This window comes from Hemicordylus capensis, chromosome 6, assembly GCF_027244095.1.
Source record: "Hemicordylus capensis ecotype Gifberg chromosome 6, rHemCap1.1.pri, whole genome shotgun sequence".
In the NCBI taxonomy this organism is placed as follows: domain Eukaryota; kingdom Metazoa; phylum Chordata; class Lepidosauria; order Squamata; family Cordylidae; genus Hemicordylus; species Hemicordylus capensis.
Window position 1 is genome coordinate 25,344,233 of NC_069662.1, and position 18,272 is coordinate 25,362,504.

The 18,272-nt window shown below is 43.4% G+C and overlaps 1 protein-coding gene across 1 annotated transcript; it reads left to right on the top strand.

Annotated features, from left to right (window-relative positions):
- Positions 1 to 1,064: 1,064 nt before the first annotated feature.
- LOC128330961 (vomeronasal type-2 receptor 26-like) lies at positions 1,065 to 17,007 on the top strand. Its single transcript, XM_053264328.1, has 5 exons — positions 1,065 to 1,379; positions 2,761 to 3,624; positions 5,106 to 5,333; positions 15,464 to 15,590; positions 16,106 to 17,007. Exons 1-5 carry the CDS (start codon positions 1,065 to 1,067, stop codon positions 17,005 to 17,007), a joined length of 2,436 nt encoding a protein of 811 aa, XP_053120303.1.
- Positions 17,008 to 18,272: the final 1,265 nt, after the last annotated feature.

Genomic DNA, 18,272 nt, shown 5'->3' on the forward strand with positions numbered 1-18,272 from the left:
ATAAAAACATCATGTTAAAAGTATAAAAACATATAAAAACAGGCATAAAAACAATACAACAAATACAACAAATGTCGGGAGAGTGTGTGCATGGACCCAATGTGCACACGAGTGAGTCCTTAAAGGTACCCCCCCCGCCTTTGAACCGTGCACATCCCTACTGCAGACTGGCCTGTAACTGTCCATTGCTAAGGGATCCAGGGAAGACATCTTAAGGAGTGGTCTAACCATTTCCTCCTTCAAACAAGGGGGCACGCTACCCTCCCTCAGTGATGCATTAACTAGGACACCTCTAGCAATCTGCTTGCTAGAAGCAGCCAAGTTGGGCAAGGATCCAGAACTAGTGGTAGGCTTCACCTCCCAAAACAGCTTGTCCACATAATCAGGAATCACAGATTGAAACTGATCCAATCTAATACTACAAGAGGAATTGCTGGACACTGCCTTCATAGACTTTGCAAAAATAATGGAGTCCAAAGGCCTGCATTCAGGATATTTTATCTGCAAATAACCCATTAAAAGTATTACACCAAAACAAATTCTCCGGCAGAGAAGGAAGGCAGAGGTGGTCTGGGATCCAGCATGGGGGTCAGGAAAAGACAGGTGCAGAGCCTGGGAAAGTAGAAATGAAAAGAAGTTCGAGAGGAGGAGGAGCCAGTCAGGAGAACCAGGAGGAGGGAGGAAAGAACCCTGAATGAGTCCAGGTAAAGAAGGGAGTGAAGAGCTGATCCAGAGATCAGGCAATGAGTGAGACAGAGGGGGAGAGGAAGAAAAGGGGAGGAAGTATCCAAAAAAGTTGAGAAAGTGGAGGAAGAGAAAACTGAGGAAATTGACTACAGAGAAGGAAATAGCTACTCTTATCTAGAGGTTTTATACAGGGCTACCTAGTGGGTGACAGTGGGCCCAATTTTGGACGTCCAAGCAACTCCATAGGCTTGTACTTCAGGGATGACTGACATTTTCTTTCTCACATGGCTGCCTCATTCCAGGGCCTTTGTGTCTTACTCCTTTAAAAGACACCAAACAATCGTGGTATCTTACAAAGTGTGGGGTCCTTCCTTGATATGGAATGCAACTCTCCTTTTAGTGTGTTGACTAAGAACTACCAGCAAATCCTGGCCTTGGCATTTGCAGTAAAGGAGATTAATGGAAATCCTCAGCTCTTACCCAATGTCACCTTGGGCTTTCACATCTATGACAGTTACTTCAATGCCAAATGGACATATCATGCCACAATGCTACTGATATCTTCCCTTGAGAGATTTGTCCCCAACTATGAATGTGACAGCCAGAATAAGCTAACAGCCATCATTGGAGCACTGGACTCCCAAATCTCCCTTTATGTGGCCACGGTCTTGGATATCTTCAAGATTCCACAGGTAGGAGATGTTTTTGATGTATGGAAGTTTGTTTCATTCCCTAATCTGTTGACGTTCTGAGAAGCGACTCTGTGGTCTGGGGAGATGTGTTCATTAAAATCAACAGAAGGACATTATCTTTTGTGCGAATGTCATATCTAAGCAAAGAAATACAATCATTATGATTCACTCATAAGTGAGAGGGAAAATGTTAGCTGTGAACTATATGTGTGTGGATGAAGATGAATCTGAAAAAGGAGAACATCTTTGCAATATCTTAGGACGTGTGATCTTGAGCATCCAATTCAGTGTTCTAAATGCTCAAAGACTGACCTATAGTCTAATGAAGTGCTTGCACAAATACATTGCATTGATGTTGCACTAGCTAGTTCCACTAAGATTGGAGGTCACATTAAAGACTACTGTTGTGCTAGGGCAAACATGTTGTGCTCGTGCAACAAACTGCACAAACTCTGCTGGACCTATTGCTGGGAAACACCTTCATCTTTCTGTTTAAGTTGTAGGGGATCTTTGCACAAGAGTTTAAAAATGGAATTTTGCACAGCTATGTTATTTTTCTTGGGCATACACAACTTTGTTGCACAAAATGAAAAGCATGCAAAGGAATGAATGCTGCTCTCTCGATGAAGCGAGAGAGCAGCCTAACAGAACTGCCCAATCAACCGCACCAGTGATCTGGGGAAGTGACAATGTTTAACGCCCTCCCCTTCTGCAAGAAGCCCTCTAGGCCACCCAAAAATATGCTCCGGTGGGTTGTGAAGCCCCCAGGGAAGTATTTTTGGATGGTACAGAGGACTTCCAGGGGAAGGGAGGCCATGTTAAAAATTCATGCTTCCCTGCTGCACCTGTGCAGCAGGAAAGAGGCAGCAGGAAAGCAATTGAGAACATTGTGAGGCTGCTCTCTTTCTGCACTGGTTCATCGTTGCTCTCCATGTCAGTGACTGAAAGATGATTAATAAATTAGTGAGATGTAATCAGAGCTGCTGCTGGATAGCTGCATCTCATATGATGCCAGCAACATCTCTCGAAGTAACTCCACATTAGAAACTGGACCTTTGTTTTCCCAGATGGGATTAAGAAGGCAGGCACATCCCATCACGTCCCTGAAATGGTAAGGTTTATGGCCATACACACTTTCAAGAAAAGGAGTAAATATTTCTTACTGGCTTACATTCTGCACCGCAAGCTGCCAGAGGGAGGCATGCTCACTGCTGCTTACATGGCATACCGCAGCCCCCACTCAGCTATCAAAGGAATGTGCCATTGCAGTTGTTATGGTACTCCTATTGTGCAACCACTCACTCCTTAGTAGTCACATAACATTTGGAACTGCTACTAGACAATTATAACTGCCAACACTCAGTTTTACATTTCTCTCTAGCTCATCTATGGCTCTCCTCCAGTCATGCACGATAAAATCCCTGGTCTTCCTTTCTACCAGATGGCCCCTAAGGAAGCCCTTCAGTATGCAGGGATTCTCTCTTTGCTTCTGCATTTCAGATGGATCTGGATCGGAGTCATAATTATGGATAATGATGATACTGGAGAAAGATTTCTGCAAATGGTGCTACCAGAGTTCTCCAGGAGTGGTGTCTGCTTTGCCTTCATAGAAAGAAGCCCCAAACTCACTTTTGCTTCTGAAATTAAGGAAGTGTTGCAGCAGGGGGCAAAAATACATGATAAAATAATGGAAGGCAAAGCCAATGTAATTCTTGTCAATGGAGAATCATATACTACGATGTTTATGAGATGGTTGCCTTATCTGTCAGAACAGGAACACATGGCAAATGAAGCAAAAGGGCAAGTGTGGATAATGACAGCCCAGATGGAGCTCACTTCAGTGGTCTATCAAAGGACATGGGATATAGACATGTTCCATGGTGCTCTGTCCTTCACAATTCATTCCAACGACCCACCAGGTTTTCACCAGTTTGTTGAGAGCAGGAACCCTTCCAGCACTCAAGGAGATGGTTTCATCAGGGACTTTTGGCAACATGCATTCAGTTGTGTATTCCCCAGTATAGTTCTGGGCAAGGTGGAAGGGGATATCTGCTCTGGGGAGGAGAAGCTGGAGAATCTACCTGGACCTTTCTTTGAAATGAGGATGACTGGGCACAGCTACAATGTATACAATGCTGTCTATACTGTAGCTCATGCATTACAGGCCCTGTCATTATCAAGACTAAAACAGAGAACAGGGGTGCATCGAGAGGGGCTATGGTTTCAGAAAAAAGAATTCTGGCAGGTGATAGCTTAAACTCCTCCCTCTCCCTCTCTCCCTCTCCCTCTCCCACACACACACCACACCTCAATCATTCCACCAGTCCTTGCTGCCTGTTGGTAACTGCAGTGTTCATCTTGGATTGTCAGTCCTCCATCTTTGTGGAATCATTTCAGTTCTTGCAAAACTCATGCTGCCTGTGAACTACCAAGCCTGTTTGGAAGTGTATGGTCACACAAAACAGTCGTTAGAAACTCTGCTCAAATGAGTCTACTCATTGCTTCTTGAAACCAGAGAGATCTTAGTTTTGTATACATCTTTGTTGCTTTCACAAAATTCAATTACTTCTGATGGTTTTTTTAAAACTTTACTCTCTCTTCATCTTCCACTTGAGCCCAGCTACTTGGCAACAGGGAAACAATGTGGTTTGGAACATATATTGTAGCCATAGTTTCTATTTTAGTTACAAAGACAGAGGTAGCTGGGTAGATAGGTAGACTTGCAGGCTGCCATACTGACTACTGAAACATCGGTGCTATGTGAGAAGCACTAGTACCAATCATGTTTTTGACTAATGCAGCATCGCTACTCGAGCAAAGGGGGTGAATATTGACAGCTTCCCCTTCACTGACAAAGCTTAAAGTTTAAAGTGACACAGAGAACTTTCTGGGAAAGGGAATCTGTCAAAATTCATCTCCCTCTGAACAAAAAGCAGTGCTGCATTAGTAAAACCCATCAGCAGCACCAGGGCTTGGGGTGTACATGGAACTGGTTGGTCTGGTTCAGTTCGAGTCTGTATCAGACCTGAACTGGACCAGCCCAGTTCGGTCGAGCACCCCCACAATCCCCTTCCCCATTTCGGTTCTGTCCAGGTGATGTTGGTGAACATTTTTTGGAAAATAATTTTTTTAACTTACCCCCTTCGGGGGAGTTGTTGGAGGCAGCGGGGGGGTCTGCAGAGGTTCCCCTCCCCCCGCCGACCCCCCTTCATGCCTCCACCAGCCGTTCGCCCAGCTCTTTGGCCCGTTTGGGCCTTTCCCCTCCAGCATGGTAGCCATTTTGTAGGCCGCCGTGGCTGCACAACTGGCCTCTGCATGGCCTGGGTCACCACAGAAGTCTCGAACTGGCTGAAGAGTTGGCTGAATGGCCGGTGGAGGCATGAAGGGAGGCTGGCTGGGGGAGGGGGAACCTCCGTGAACCCACCACCACCTCCAACAACTCCCCTGAAGGGGGTAAGTAAATTTTTTTTATAAAAAGTCTGTGAAGCCCCTGAACAGTCGGGGGATGTTTGGTCCGGGGTTGGACTGAACAGGGAATGGTTCGGTTCAACCCCAAATGGTCAAACCGAAAAGGTTCAACTTCAAACACATTTGACATTGAACCTGTTTGCACATCCCTATCAGCAGTTCATTATTCAGGATGACATACACTATCCGTGTATCTGTGTCTGAGTGATACTAAAAAGAAGCCTTTGCTAATCTTGTGCCTTTCTCTTTCCCATCTAGCTCCATCATTTTCTGAGACATATCTCATTTAACAACAGTGTGGGGGACAGAGTTTCTTTTGACAAGGATGGGGAGCTAGTTGCTGGATTTGATGTTATCAATTGGATTTTTTCTTCAAACCAGTCCCTTCTTAGAGTGAAAGTTGGGTGGATGGATCCGCAGGCTCCTCCAAACCAAGCATTCATAATAAATGAAGATGCCATAACATGGCACAGATGGTTTAACCAGGTAACATAAGAACAGCCTTGCTGGAGGTCCAAGGCTCCATTTATTCAACCAGGCTTTCTATTAGATATTGTTTTAATTCTGATTTATTTATTTATTTATTTATTTATTTATTTATTTATTTATTTATTACATTTGTACACCACCCCAAACTTTTGTCTGAGCAGTTAACAATAGTATAAAACAAGTTAAAATATATACAGAAACTTAAAACAATTTAATAATTTAAAAATCACCACGAATTAAAACCGTAAAATTTTAAATAACAGAAAAAGCTTGGGTGAAGAGGTGGGTTTTCAAATGCTTTCTAAAAATGGTCAGAGATTGGGAGGATCATATCTCAGTAGGGAGCGCATTCCACAGTCTCAGGGCAGCAACTGAGAAAGCCCATCCCCGTGTGGCCACCAGCCAAGCTGGTAGCAACTGGAGACGGACCTCTTCGGATGACCTCAGTGGGTGGTGGGGATCATAATGAAGAAGACATTCTCTTAGATACCCAGGGCTTAAGCCATTTAGGGCTTTATAAGTTATGACACTTTGTATTTTGCCCGGAAACCTGTTGGCAGCCAGTGTAACTCTATCAACAAAGGAGTGATGTGGTCTCTCCGAGATGACCCAAAGACCAACCTGGCTGCCGCGTTCTGTACCAACTGAAGCTTCCGGACTATGTACAAAGGCAGCCCCACATAGAGCGCATTGTAGAAGTCAAGTCTGGAGGTTACCAACATATGTACTACTGTTTTGAGGTTGTTCATCTCAAGAAACGGACGCAGCTGGTGTATCAGCCGAAGCTGATAGAAAGCACCCCTGGCCACCGCCTCAAACTGAGAAACCAGGGAGATGTGTGGATCCAGAAGTACTCCCAGACTGCAAACCTGTTCCTTTGGGGACCTGTGACCCCATTTCAAACAGGCAGATCAAAATCGTCTCTAGAGTTCTGACCCCACACAATATCTGGATTCAGTTTCAGTTTATTCTCCCTCATCCAGACCATTACTGCTTCCAGGCAAGCATTAAGGGAAGTTACGCCATCTCCTGAAGAAGTTGACATGGAGAAGTAGATCCGCTCCAAATCCCCTGATGATCTCTCCCAGCAGTTTCATGTAGATGTTAAAGAGCATTGGAGAAAGTATGGAGCCTTGAGGGACACCATACTTAAGCTCAGATTTTGAAGAGCAACAGTCTCCAATTGACACCATCTGGAATCTGTCCGAGAGGTAGGAGTGGAACCACTGTAAAACAGTGCCCCCCACCCCCAACACCCTCAGGCGTTCTAGAAGGATACTATGGTCGAAAGTATCTAAAGCCGCCGAGAGATCCAAAAGGACCAACAGAGTCACACTTCCTCTGTCAATTCCCAATTGGAGATCATCCATCGGGCTGACCAAGGCAGTCTCCACCCCATAGCCCACCCAAAAAGCAGTTTGAAATGGGTCTAGATAATCAGTTTCCTCCAAGACCACCTGGAGCTGAGAGGCCACCACCTTCTCGATTACTTTACCCAGCCATGGGAGATTGGAAACAGGCCTATAGTTGCTCAACTCTGAGGGATCTAATGCAGGCTTCTTAAGAAGAAGTCTAATAATTGCCTCCTTAAGACAAGGAGGCATCCTGCCCTCCCTCAGAGAAGCATTTATGATTTCTACCACAACAGCCTCCCTGCTAGATAGAACAAGCCATGTTGGACAAGTGTCAAGAGAACAAGTGGTAGGCCTCACCGTTCCAAGCAGCTTGTCCACACCGTTCCGAGCAGCTTGTTTCAGTCACAAACTGAAACCGATCCAGTCGAATCACATAAGAGAAGTTGCCGGACACCTCCAGTTCAGACATTGACTTAATGGTGGAGTCTCCATCTAGATTGGCCCGAATCCGAGATATTTTATCTGCAAAAAACTCTTTAAACACATCACAGCGGGTAACTGATGGCTCCAAATTCTGATTTAATTGTGTTTTAATAGTTTTAACTTCTTAAATTTTAATTGTTGAAAGATGTTAATCTTTTTATTGTCTTGTAAACCACCCAGAGAACTTGCATTTGGGGTGTTATGGAAATATGCTAGATAGACAGACAGACAGACAGACAGACAGACAGAGAATCCTGTTTCACACAGAGTGGTCCACCAAATCCCTCTGAGAAGCTCACAGGGACTTTTATACACTGCAGGCTTTACCACAAGCTTACTGGGAGGCTTTACTGCAAATTCAAAGTTGTCCCCCCAAAATGATGCAAATAATGTATTTTTTAACCCCAGATAAAAATTGGGTTCTAAGCCACCTAATGGTGCAACAGGGAAACAACCTGCCTAGAGAGCAGGAGGCCGTTGGTTCAAATCCCCTCTGGTTTGTTTCCCAGAATATGAGGAACTCCTATATCGGGCAGCAGTGATAAAGGAAAGTGCCATAATCTCATACTGCACAGGAGAAGTCAATGGTAAAACATTACTGTAATGCTGTGTCCTTGGTTGTGGCAGGGAGTCCAACACACAGGAGTCCGTAGTGGTAACAAGGCAGCTTTATTGGCTATGAGAGGGGAGAAGACCAGAACAGTCCAGCCACATAAGGCATCCGGTGTAGAAGGCCTGCCTCTCCCCAAAGACAAACTATATAAATACCTTTAAATCACTGCAGGAGTGCTGGGAGAGTAATACTACTTAAAGCAAAATACATCACATCTCCCTTCTCACAGAAGTAAGACAGATAAAACAAATATAATATTAAAATCATGAATACAAATATATACAAAATAAAAGAAACACGAACAAAATAAAACAATTACTCAGGTACATATCTTTCTGGCAAGAAGACACGCCTGCCATATGATGTTATATATCTGGGACTCCTTTCTTCAGATTGAACAGCTCGTGTCTCTTCTACTATATCATTTTCCAACTTAACCTCTTCCATACTCCCATTAGAAATGTTCAGCAACTGATCACGCTGCATAACTATAGGCACGCTCTGTACTATATCCTCCCCCACATCATTTTCTTCCTCATTCCTCCTGCAATACCTTAACTTCCATCTGTTTCACCAATAACTACGTCCCTCAGAAGTTGTCACCCAATATGTACGGGGTTGATCACCCTTCTCTGTTATCACTGCAGGAAACCACCCTTCTTTATACTCTTCCCATACTACATCCCCTACTTGCAGGGGCTTAAGAGGTTTTGTGGTCCGATCATAAAAGTATTTTTGCCTCTTTTGAACTCTCTGTAAACCTTCATACATCCTTGTGGATGTCTTCGGGCGTAATAAATCCGTAGTCACCGGGAGTTTACTTCTCAACATTCTACTCATCAGCACCTGGGCTGGTGAATACTCCATCCCCGTGACAGGTGTATTCTGATATTCTAGCAATGCCATATACAAATCTACCTGGGCATCTTCTGCTTTTTTAATGAGTTGCTTTATAGAGCGAATCGCTCTTTCCACCATCCCATTAGACTGGGGATACCCTGGACTACTGAAACACTGTTCAAATCCCCATTCCTGAGCAAATTGCCGAAACTCACGACCAGCAAAAGGCATGTTATCACTCACAATTTTCCTTGGAATCCCATGGTGAGCAAACACCGCCTTCAGTCTAGTAGCCACCGCTCCTGCAGTCTTATCTGGCAAACTCAATACCTCTGGATACTTTGAGTAATAGTCCACCACCAAAAGAAATGGTAAGGAACCATATTCAAAAATATCTATACCAACTTTTTCCCACGGTAACTCAGGAATCTCATGTGGTATAACTCTTTTTGCTTTCTGGATGCATACTGCGCACATATTGAACAGTTTCCCACCATTGTTTCAATATCATTACCCATCCCAGGCCAATACATTATTTCTTTTGTCCTAGTTCTAGTCCTTTGGACACCTTGATGTGACTCATGCAATTGAAAGAGAATTTCTCACCACTTGGACAATGGAATAACTACCCTTTCATCTACATAAATAATACCATCCTTATAGCACATCGAGTCCTTCATAGGCCAAAATGGCTTTGCAAGTAGAGGAACATCTTTCATGTACTGTGGCCACCCCTGTCTTATAAGAGCCACTAATGTCTGAAGCTGACTACCACGACTTGTTGCCTCCTGTATAGCAGATACTCCTTCTGAATGCATAGCTACCATACTCAACTTATGTATAACTCTCTCACCCTCTACTTGTTCTTCATCACTCTTAGGTGGATCTACTGCAGCCCTCAACAACGTATCTGCAAGATACATCTGTCTACCCAGGGTATATACTACATCAAGCTGGTATCTTTGAAGCCGTAAAAGTATGTGCTGCAACCGAGCAGGAGCACTTCCAACCGATTTTTTAAATATTACCTCCAGTGGCTTATGATCAGTCTGAACTAAAACAACCTTACCAAATACATATTGATGAAATTTTCTCATAGCATATAACACGGCCAGCAATTCTTTCTCTATTTGTGCATAATTCTGTTCTGATAAACGAAGAGATCTAGAGGCATAAGTTACTGGTTTGCCTTCTTGAAGCAAACATGCTCCTAGACCAGGCCTGCACAACTCAAATGACCTGGCAGGCCGAAACCAACTGTGACTTGGTTCATGGGGGCCGAGGTCAATTCCTAGGGTGCTGATTATTAGAGTAACATTTAATATCCATCAACCAATCAACTCAATTAAAGTGAAATGAATTAAAAATCAATTTTAAATGAATTTAATCAATATTTAACTTTTGATGTTCTGGCAGGGCAAGATTGATTTAAATTAATATGAAATAGGTTGAATTAAAATTCATTCTAATAATATAAATATTATACAATTGTACAAAATACATAATAAAATGCATTGTTCTTCCTTTCCACCTCTGCCAAATCATCACACAAAACATGGAACACTTTTAGGGGGGAGGGATGAGAACCTCTTCTCATAATTTTGGAAGAGAATGGAGAAGGGGAAAGAAAGATAGAAAGGATGCAGCAGGAGGCTTGGCCTGAGAGAGAGAAAGAGAGAGAGAATGGAGCAGTCTTGGTGGGAGGGAGAGAGAGAGAGAATGGAGTGGTCTTGGTGGAGAGAGAGAGAGAGAGAGAGAGAATGGAGCAGTCTTAGTGGGGGGGAGAGCGAGGGAGAGAGAGAATGGCGCAGTCTTGGTGGGGGGGAGAGAGAGAGAGAGACTTAAGAGACTTAACTGCGCAGGCGCGCCTCGCAGTTGGGAAGCAACACCAGGCCAAATGGCAGACCCGAGTGTCACTCTGGTTTCTGCCTCTGTGTGCCACTGCTGCCATGGGGGAGGGTAAGGAAGAACACCCGCACCCCTGCAGCCATCTCCTCGGCTGTGCAGCAGCTGGAATTTTTTTTTGAGGAGGTGTTTTTTAAGCAGCAGGGGGAGGAAGAGGAAATAGCCCCGGGGGCCAGGAAAAAAGGCCTCGCGGTCCGCATCCGGCCCCCGGGCCGCATGTTGTGCAGGCCTGTCCTAGACCATCTTTTGATGCATCTGCCTGCACAACTACTGATTTTTTAACATCGAAATATTGAAGGTGCCTGACACAACTGCTGTTTAACCATTTCAAAAACCTTCTGATGTTCTGGCACCCACTGAAATAACACATTCTTTTTCAACAATTTTCTCAGAGGGGCAGTCAACTCCACCTCCCTAGGAATATATTTTGACAAATATTGGACAGATCCTAGAAACCTAAGAACACCTTGTCTATCACAAGGGGGTGACATCTCATGAATAGTCTTCACTTTCTCTTCATCTACTTTGATCCCCTGAGCTGTCATATGTCCCATATACTTCACAGAATCAACTTTAAACAGGATCTTCTCCTTATTAAATTTAATGTTCTTTGCCGCTGCTGTCTCCATTACCTGATGCAAAATCTGATCATGCTCCTCAGACGTTCTAGCTGCTATGATCATACCATCAGCAATCATATATACTCCTTTTATATGTCCAAAGGTCTCTTCATTTTTTTGTTGAAACACATCACTGGAAGATTTAAGCCCAAATGGCAAGCGATTAAAACAATACCTTCCCCATGGTGTATTAAATGTACACAAATGTGATGAAGGTTCATCCAGTTTCCCCTGCCAATAACCATCCTTTTCATCCACAATTGTAAAAAAATCCATTTCAGCTAACCAACCCGATACGTCATCTATCGTAAGAATCGTATGATGCTGCCTGTGAATTGCCTTATTTAAATCACATGGGTCAAGACATATACTCAACTTCCCATTTCTTCTCTGTGATAACTAGGCTATTTACCCAGTCTGTAGGTCCCACAACTTTAGTTATCACTCCTGCACTTTCCATTTGTTCTAGAGTCTCTTTTAACCTGTCCTGTGTTACAAACTACAGCCATGTATCACTGGGGGAATTGTTGTATCCACATGTATAAGACCTTCAAAAACATCAGAATATAATGTAAACAACTGCTCACACGATACAAATTCAACTGATCTTATAACATCAACATGAGGAACCAAATCCATAGTCTCACAAGCCTCCCTACCTAGCAATGGAAGGGTTCATATGTCTGTCACATAAAACAATAATTTCACCTCTTTCTTTCCCATATACCATGGAATAACAATAGTGCCCAAAGGCTTTATCTGTACTCCCCCATAGGCTACAAGAGTCGTCTCACTTTTAGTTAATGCCTACTGACCTGGTAACTCATTAAATATTTTAAATGGCAACACATTTGCTTCAACCCGTGTCCAGCTTATACTTTACTGTAAGCCCTCTTAGATTCACATCTGCATACCATCCTGGGGCTTGAGAATCATCAAATTCCATTATATTCTGCGACAACTCTCCTATAAATAAACTAGGCAACTCTAAATTGTGCACGATATTTTTGTTGTCCTCTATTATAACTCATTGACATTAAGTATTCATGTGAGCAAAATGGTTTTTCTTTCCACACTTATAACAAGTCTTCCCAAATGCTGGACACCTTTGAGGCTTATGAATTATGCCGCACTGAGAGCATTCTTTATTCCTTGTGTCATCATGTCTATATTCAGAAGGTGACTTCTTATGTCCAAGTGTCTGAACAGGCTTTTCTTCATAATCCTTCTTTGCCATAGATATTTCATACAACTGACTGCTTGGACCAGACTGCCATGGTTTGCAGCTGGGTCGCTGTTACTTCAGCTACTTGGCATATTTGCACTGCTTTCTCAAGAGTCAGGTCCGATTCCCTCAAAAGTCTCTCCTTTAACTTCTCTGTTGCAGTAAAAACGATCTTGTCTCTAATCAACTCCTTGCATACAGAGCCAAATTCACAACTGTTTGCCTTTAATTTCAGTTCAGTCACAAATTGATCAATGGTTTCTCCATGCTTCCAAGCATGGTTCCAAAAAGATGAACATTCAAATATAACATTCTTTCTGGGAGTACAATATATTCTAAACCACTCCAGCACCTCCTCCACAGTAGCTGGCTCACCACCAGAAAAAACAAATGTATTATAAATTAATACTGCTTCCTCCCCTACACACTTCAGCAGAATTGCTATCTGCCGCTCACTTGCCACCTTATCAACACCAGCCACCACGCAATACCAGCAAAAACTTTGTTTCCAATGCTTCTAGTTCTCAGCCAAATTGCCTTGCAGGACAAGTGGTCGCAGAGGTCAAAATAAATCCATTCTTCTGACACCATGTAATGCTGCGTCCTCGGCTGCGGCAGGGAGTCCAACACACAGAAGTCCATAGTGGTAACAAGGCAGCTTTATTGGCTATGAGAGGAGAGAAGACCAGAACAGTCCAGCCACATAAATTACCCAGTGTAGAAGGCCTGCCTCTCCCCAAAGACAAACTGTATAAATACCTTTAAAACACCGCAGGTGAGCTGGGAGAGTAATACTACTTAAAGCAACATACATCACAGTATTCTACCAAGAAAGCCACATGGCTCTGTGGTCACCAGGCATCAACACTGACTCGACAGCACAATCTTTCCTTTTTCCTCCTTTTATAAATAGGGTTACACTCTAACGCGCAGTGAAAATCCTGAATTGTGTGTGAACTGCTCCCCAATAACTTACAGGGACTTCGGGGTAAATCTTCCTGATATGTGAACTCACCCCCTCCATTTCAGAAGAGATGCTAATTAAAGGGCTTTAAAAGCCCCATGGAGAAAACTTCCAGGCAAGAGATGAAGGCATGTATTTGTATTCTCTCCTGCTGTTGCTTGCCTGTTACTGGTATCCAGGGGCTTCAAAGTCTAGTTGAACTAGTTGCTGGATTTGCCTAGGGACCTGGTTGCTGGATTCGATGCTATCAATGGGATTTTTTCATCAAACCAGTCCCTTCTTAGAGTGAAAGTTGGGAGGATGGATCTGCAGGCAACCCCAAACCAAGCATTCATCATAAATGAAAATGCCATAACATGGCACAGATGGTTTAACCAGGTAACACAAAAACAGTCTTGCTGGAGTCCCAAGACCCATCTAGTTCAGCTTCCTGTTTCACACAGTGGCCCACCAGATCCCTCTGAGAAGCCCACAGGCAAGAGATGAATGCATGCCCTCTCTCCTGCTGTTGCCCCACTGCAAATGGTATTCAGAGGCTTCAAAAACTAGGGATATGCACAAATTGATTTTTTAAAATTTGATTTGTTCCCAAATTAAATCACCCCTGTTTTGTTTTGTTTTGTTTTGTGTCCAAATCACCTCAGATACTATTTGTATTTGATTCAATTTGATTCAGATTCAGATCAGTTTGGACCACTTAACAGGGTCCTAGGGGCACCAAATTTGGGTGGTCGGTAGGTCCCCATGGGTGCCACCAACCACCTAAATCACAAAATGGTGGGGCACTTGATTGATCTTTAATGATTATTTTTAGTTTTTAGTGATTTTTTATATTTCTGCCATAGAAAATAACGGGTAATTGAAATCACCCTATCCTAAACCTAACATGGATCGACAGCTTTCATTTAAAGAAAAAAGCTAAGCTCTAACTCTTGTAGAAATGGAGTTATGGAGCAAAATGTGCAGTCATTATTTTTCAAATGTTTAGATTCTTTGTTGTCTAATAACATTTCCTTATAATGAATCCCTATGAGGATTCATTGCACACCTTCATGTCTTCTGTTCATTTTTACTGTCATTGGGCAGTGCCAACTGTCAACTGCCATGTGCCAACTACACCCACCCCCCAACCTGCAGGGCAGTGGGGTACTCATTTTAATTTTTAGGAATATTGAAGTGTTTAGATTCTTTGGTGTCTAATAACTTTTCTTCATAATGAATCCGTATGAGGGTTCATTATATGCCTTCATTTCTTCTGTTCATTTTGACTGTCACTGGACAGTGCCGACTCTCAACTGCAATGTGTCAACTACACCTACCTCACCCACTCCACACACTGGGGTACACAGTTTAGTTTTTAGGATTTTTTGAAGTGTTTCGATTTTTGGTGTATTCATTACACACCTTCATTTCTTCTGTTCATTTTGACCCCACTGTTTTGCAGGTTGGGGTGGGGAATTAGTGGCATCCCATGTTCCAACTACCCCACAAGCCACAAGCCACTGGGTACTCAGTTTATATTTAGACTCTTTGTTTTGTAATGAATCTTCATTACAAAATGAAGTGTTTAGTCTCTTTGGTGTGAAATGAATCTTCAGAGGGATTCATTATGAGGAAAGATTATTAGACACCAAAGAACCTAAACACTTGAAAAAATTCCTAGAACATAAACTGAATAGTACCCCACTGCCTTGCAGGTGGTAGGGTGGTATAGTTGGCACATAGCAGTTGACCATTGGAACTGTCCAAAAGGCAGTGAAAATGAATAGAAGAAATGAAGCTGTGTAATGAATCCTCATAGGGATTCATTAAGGAAAAATCATTATACACCAAAGAATCCAAACACTTGAAAAATAGTGACCACACATTTTGCTCCATAACTCCACTTCTACAAGGGCTAGAGCTTAGCTTTTTTCTTTAAAAGTAAGATGATAATCTGGGGAAATAAATAGGAGGGCATGATTTGATTTGTATCTGACTCTAGACAATGGACCACAAGGGGGATTTTTTTCCCTCCAAATCACCCGAATCAGTTAGATTCCGGTACAAATCAATTTTTACTCAAATTGATTTGCACATACCTATCAAAGGCTGTCATTGCTCTCTTTCATGTATGGTTTAGGTACAACCACATTCTGCATGTAGCAAGACTTGCTATCCAGGTTCCAGAAGGCAAATGAAGGAGGGGAGACCATTTTGCTGCTACAAATGCATCCCATGTCCAGAAGGAAAGATTTCAAGCCAGAAGGGTAAGAATTACAGATTTCTGAGTGTGCATTGAGAAAATGGGTGAGCATGGAGTATCTCACTGTGTCAACCCCTGCTAACTTGGCAAAGAGGCACCTTTTAATGTGGTTATTCTCTTTATTTAGCAGGGGGAGAGTAACAGGCCATATCAACCCACAGCACAGTACTTCCAGTGACTGTTGCTGGTGTCTATCATCTTATGTTTCTTTTTTTAGACTGTGAGCCCTTTGGGGACAGGGAGCCATCTGATTTATGTATTTATTATTTCTCTGTGTAAACCACCCTGAGCCATTTTTGGAAGGGTGGTATAGAAATCGAATTCTTCATCATCATCATCATCATCATCATCATCTTGATGATCATCCTCTGCCACATTTCACTGGCTCATCACTGGATGCATCCCTTACTCTGAACAAATATGTTTTATCTGTGTGAAAGATGAACATCTCACATCAAGCTGGCGAGATTTATAGCATACAGTATTTGTGAGATTAAACATAGATATCTTATTTTTCAGACCTGAATGACTGTTCTGAATGTGAAGATGGAAACTATCCAAACAAAGAACATGACGTGTGTATTCCCAAGGCTGTGTCCTTCTTATCTTATGAAGAAACTTTGGGGATCAGTTTAGCCTGTATTGCGGTTTCCTTTTCTTTGATCACAGCTTTGGTGCTAGGAATATTTTTGAAGCACCACGATACTCCTCTTGTTAAAGCCAACAACTGCAACCTCACCTACACTCTCCTCATCTCCCTCCTCCTCTGCTTTCTCTGTGCATTGCTGTTCATTGGCCAGCCTTGGAAGGTGACGTGTCTCCTCCGACAAACAGTTTTTGGCATCATTTTTTCAGTGGCTGTTTCTTGTGTGCTGGCAAAAACTACCACAGTGGTTCTGGCATTCCTGGCCACCAAGCCAGGGTCCAAGATGAGGAACTGGGTGGGGAGGAGACTGGCCACCTCCATTGTCCTTTCCTGTTCTCTTCTACAAGTAGGCATCTGTACTGTGTGGTTGGCAACCTCTCCTCCATTTCCAGGTGCTGACAAGCACTCAATGGCTGAAGAAATCATCCTGGAATGTAAGGAGGGATCAGCTGTCATGTTTTACTGTGTCTTGAGCTATATGGGTTTCCTTGCAATTGTCAGTTTCACTGTGGCTTTCTTTTCCAGGAAGTTACCTGACAGTTTCAATGAAGCCAAATTCATCACTTTCAGTATGTTGGTCTTTTGCAGTGTTTGGTTTTCTTTCATTCCAACCTACTTGAGCTCCAAGGGGAAATACATGGTCGCTGTGGAGGTCTTTTCTATCTTAGCCTCCAGTGTGGGATTGCTGGGTTGTGTCTTTGCTCCCAAATGTTACATTATTGTCTTGAGGCCTGAGTTGAATAATAAGGAACACCTAATTAGAAGAAGAAAGTGATAAAGTTCATTTTTTAATTTGAATTTTTTCAGCCACCTCCCTCTCAATCACCTTGCCCAACCAAGGGAGATTGGAGATTGGCCTGTAACTGTCCATTGCTAAGGGATCCAGGGAAGGCTTCTTTAGGATTGGTTTAACCAATGCCTCCTTCAGACAAGGGGGCACCCTACCCTTCCTCAGCAGAGCATTTATGAAATTAACTAGGCCATCTCCAACAATCTCCCTGCTTGATAGAAGCAGCCAAGTCAGGCAAGGATACATAGAACAGGTGGTAGGCTGCACCGCCCCAAGCAGCTTGTCCACATCCTCAGGCATCACAGATTGAAACTGATCCAATCTAATACTGCAAGAGGGATCACTGGACACCTCCTCCATAGACCCTGCCAAAATAGTGGAGTCCAAGTCAGCCCGGAGATCTTGTTTCCAAAAATCCATTAAAAGCATCACAGCAGAATGATCCCGGGGACTTTGGGATTTGAGGTAGAAGGAGCAGAAATCAAACTCGTTACAACTCAGGATAGCTCTGCAGAGTGCGAGCCTGCAGTTGCAATGCATGCAGACCAAAATCTGTTTTTTGCTGCATGCACCGCCACCGCATAAGTCTTCAGATGGGTCACATGCTGTATTCTGTCAGATTCAAACCGAGTTCTCCTCTGCTTGCGCTCTAGTTGCCTACACAACTGCTTCAGCACCCACAACTCCTCAGTATACCAAGGGGCTGTTTTTGAAGCAGGTCAGAAGGGATGCTTAGGAGCAATCATGTCTACTGCCCTGATGAGTTCTATGTTCTACATTCCCACCAGGGCATCGACAGAATCACTGGCCGCACCAACATCAAAATCCTCCAAGGCCTTTTGAAACCCTGCTGGGTCCAGCAGCCTTTTTGGAAGGACCATCCTAATAGGTCCACCTCCCCTGCAGGGGTGAATTGTGGCTGTGAGACCAACCTTAACCAGGTAGTCGTCCATCCATGGTAATATGGAAACCACCGGATCCCTCACCTACGGAACACCCCCCTGATCCGAACAAAAGACCAAATTGAGTGTGTAGCTGGCAAGATGAGTTGGTTCAGAAACTAATTAGGATAGGCCCATAGTTGTCATGGCTGCTATGAACTCCTGAGCCACACCAGATAAGCCAACCCCAAAGTGGATATTGAAGTCCCCCAGCAAAGGGCTGACTCCCTTTGGTGGCCGCCTACAGGCAGCCTGATAGCTGCGCCTTTGGCAAGCCTCCTTGCTTTTAAGCCGACAAGCCCCGAAAGC

What these genes read in the sequence shown, in the direction of transcription:
- LOC128330961 (XM_053264328.1), top strand. Translation starts at nt 1,065, where the DNA reads ATGGAATGCAACTCTCCTTTTAGTGTGTTGACTAAGAACTACCAGCAA. An exon ending in ATATCTTCAAGATTCCACAG is followed by an intron (nt 1,380 to 2,760) that starts GTAGGAGATGTT and finishes ATTTCTCTCTAG; the next exon opens with CTCATCTATGGCTCTCCTCC. An exon ending in AGAAAAAAGAATTCTGGCAG is followed by an intron (nt 3,625 to 5,105) that starts GTGATAGCTTAA and finishes TTTCCCATCTAG; the next exon opens with CTCCATCATTTTCTGAGACA.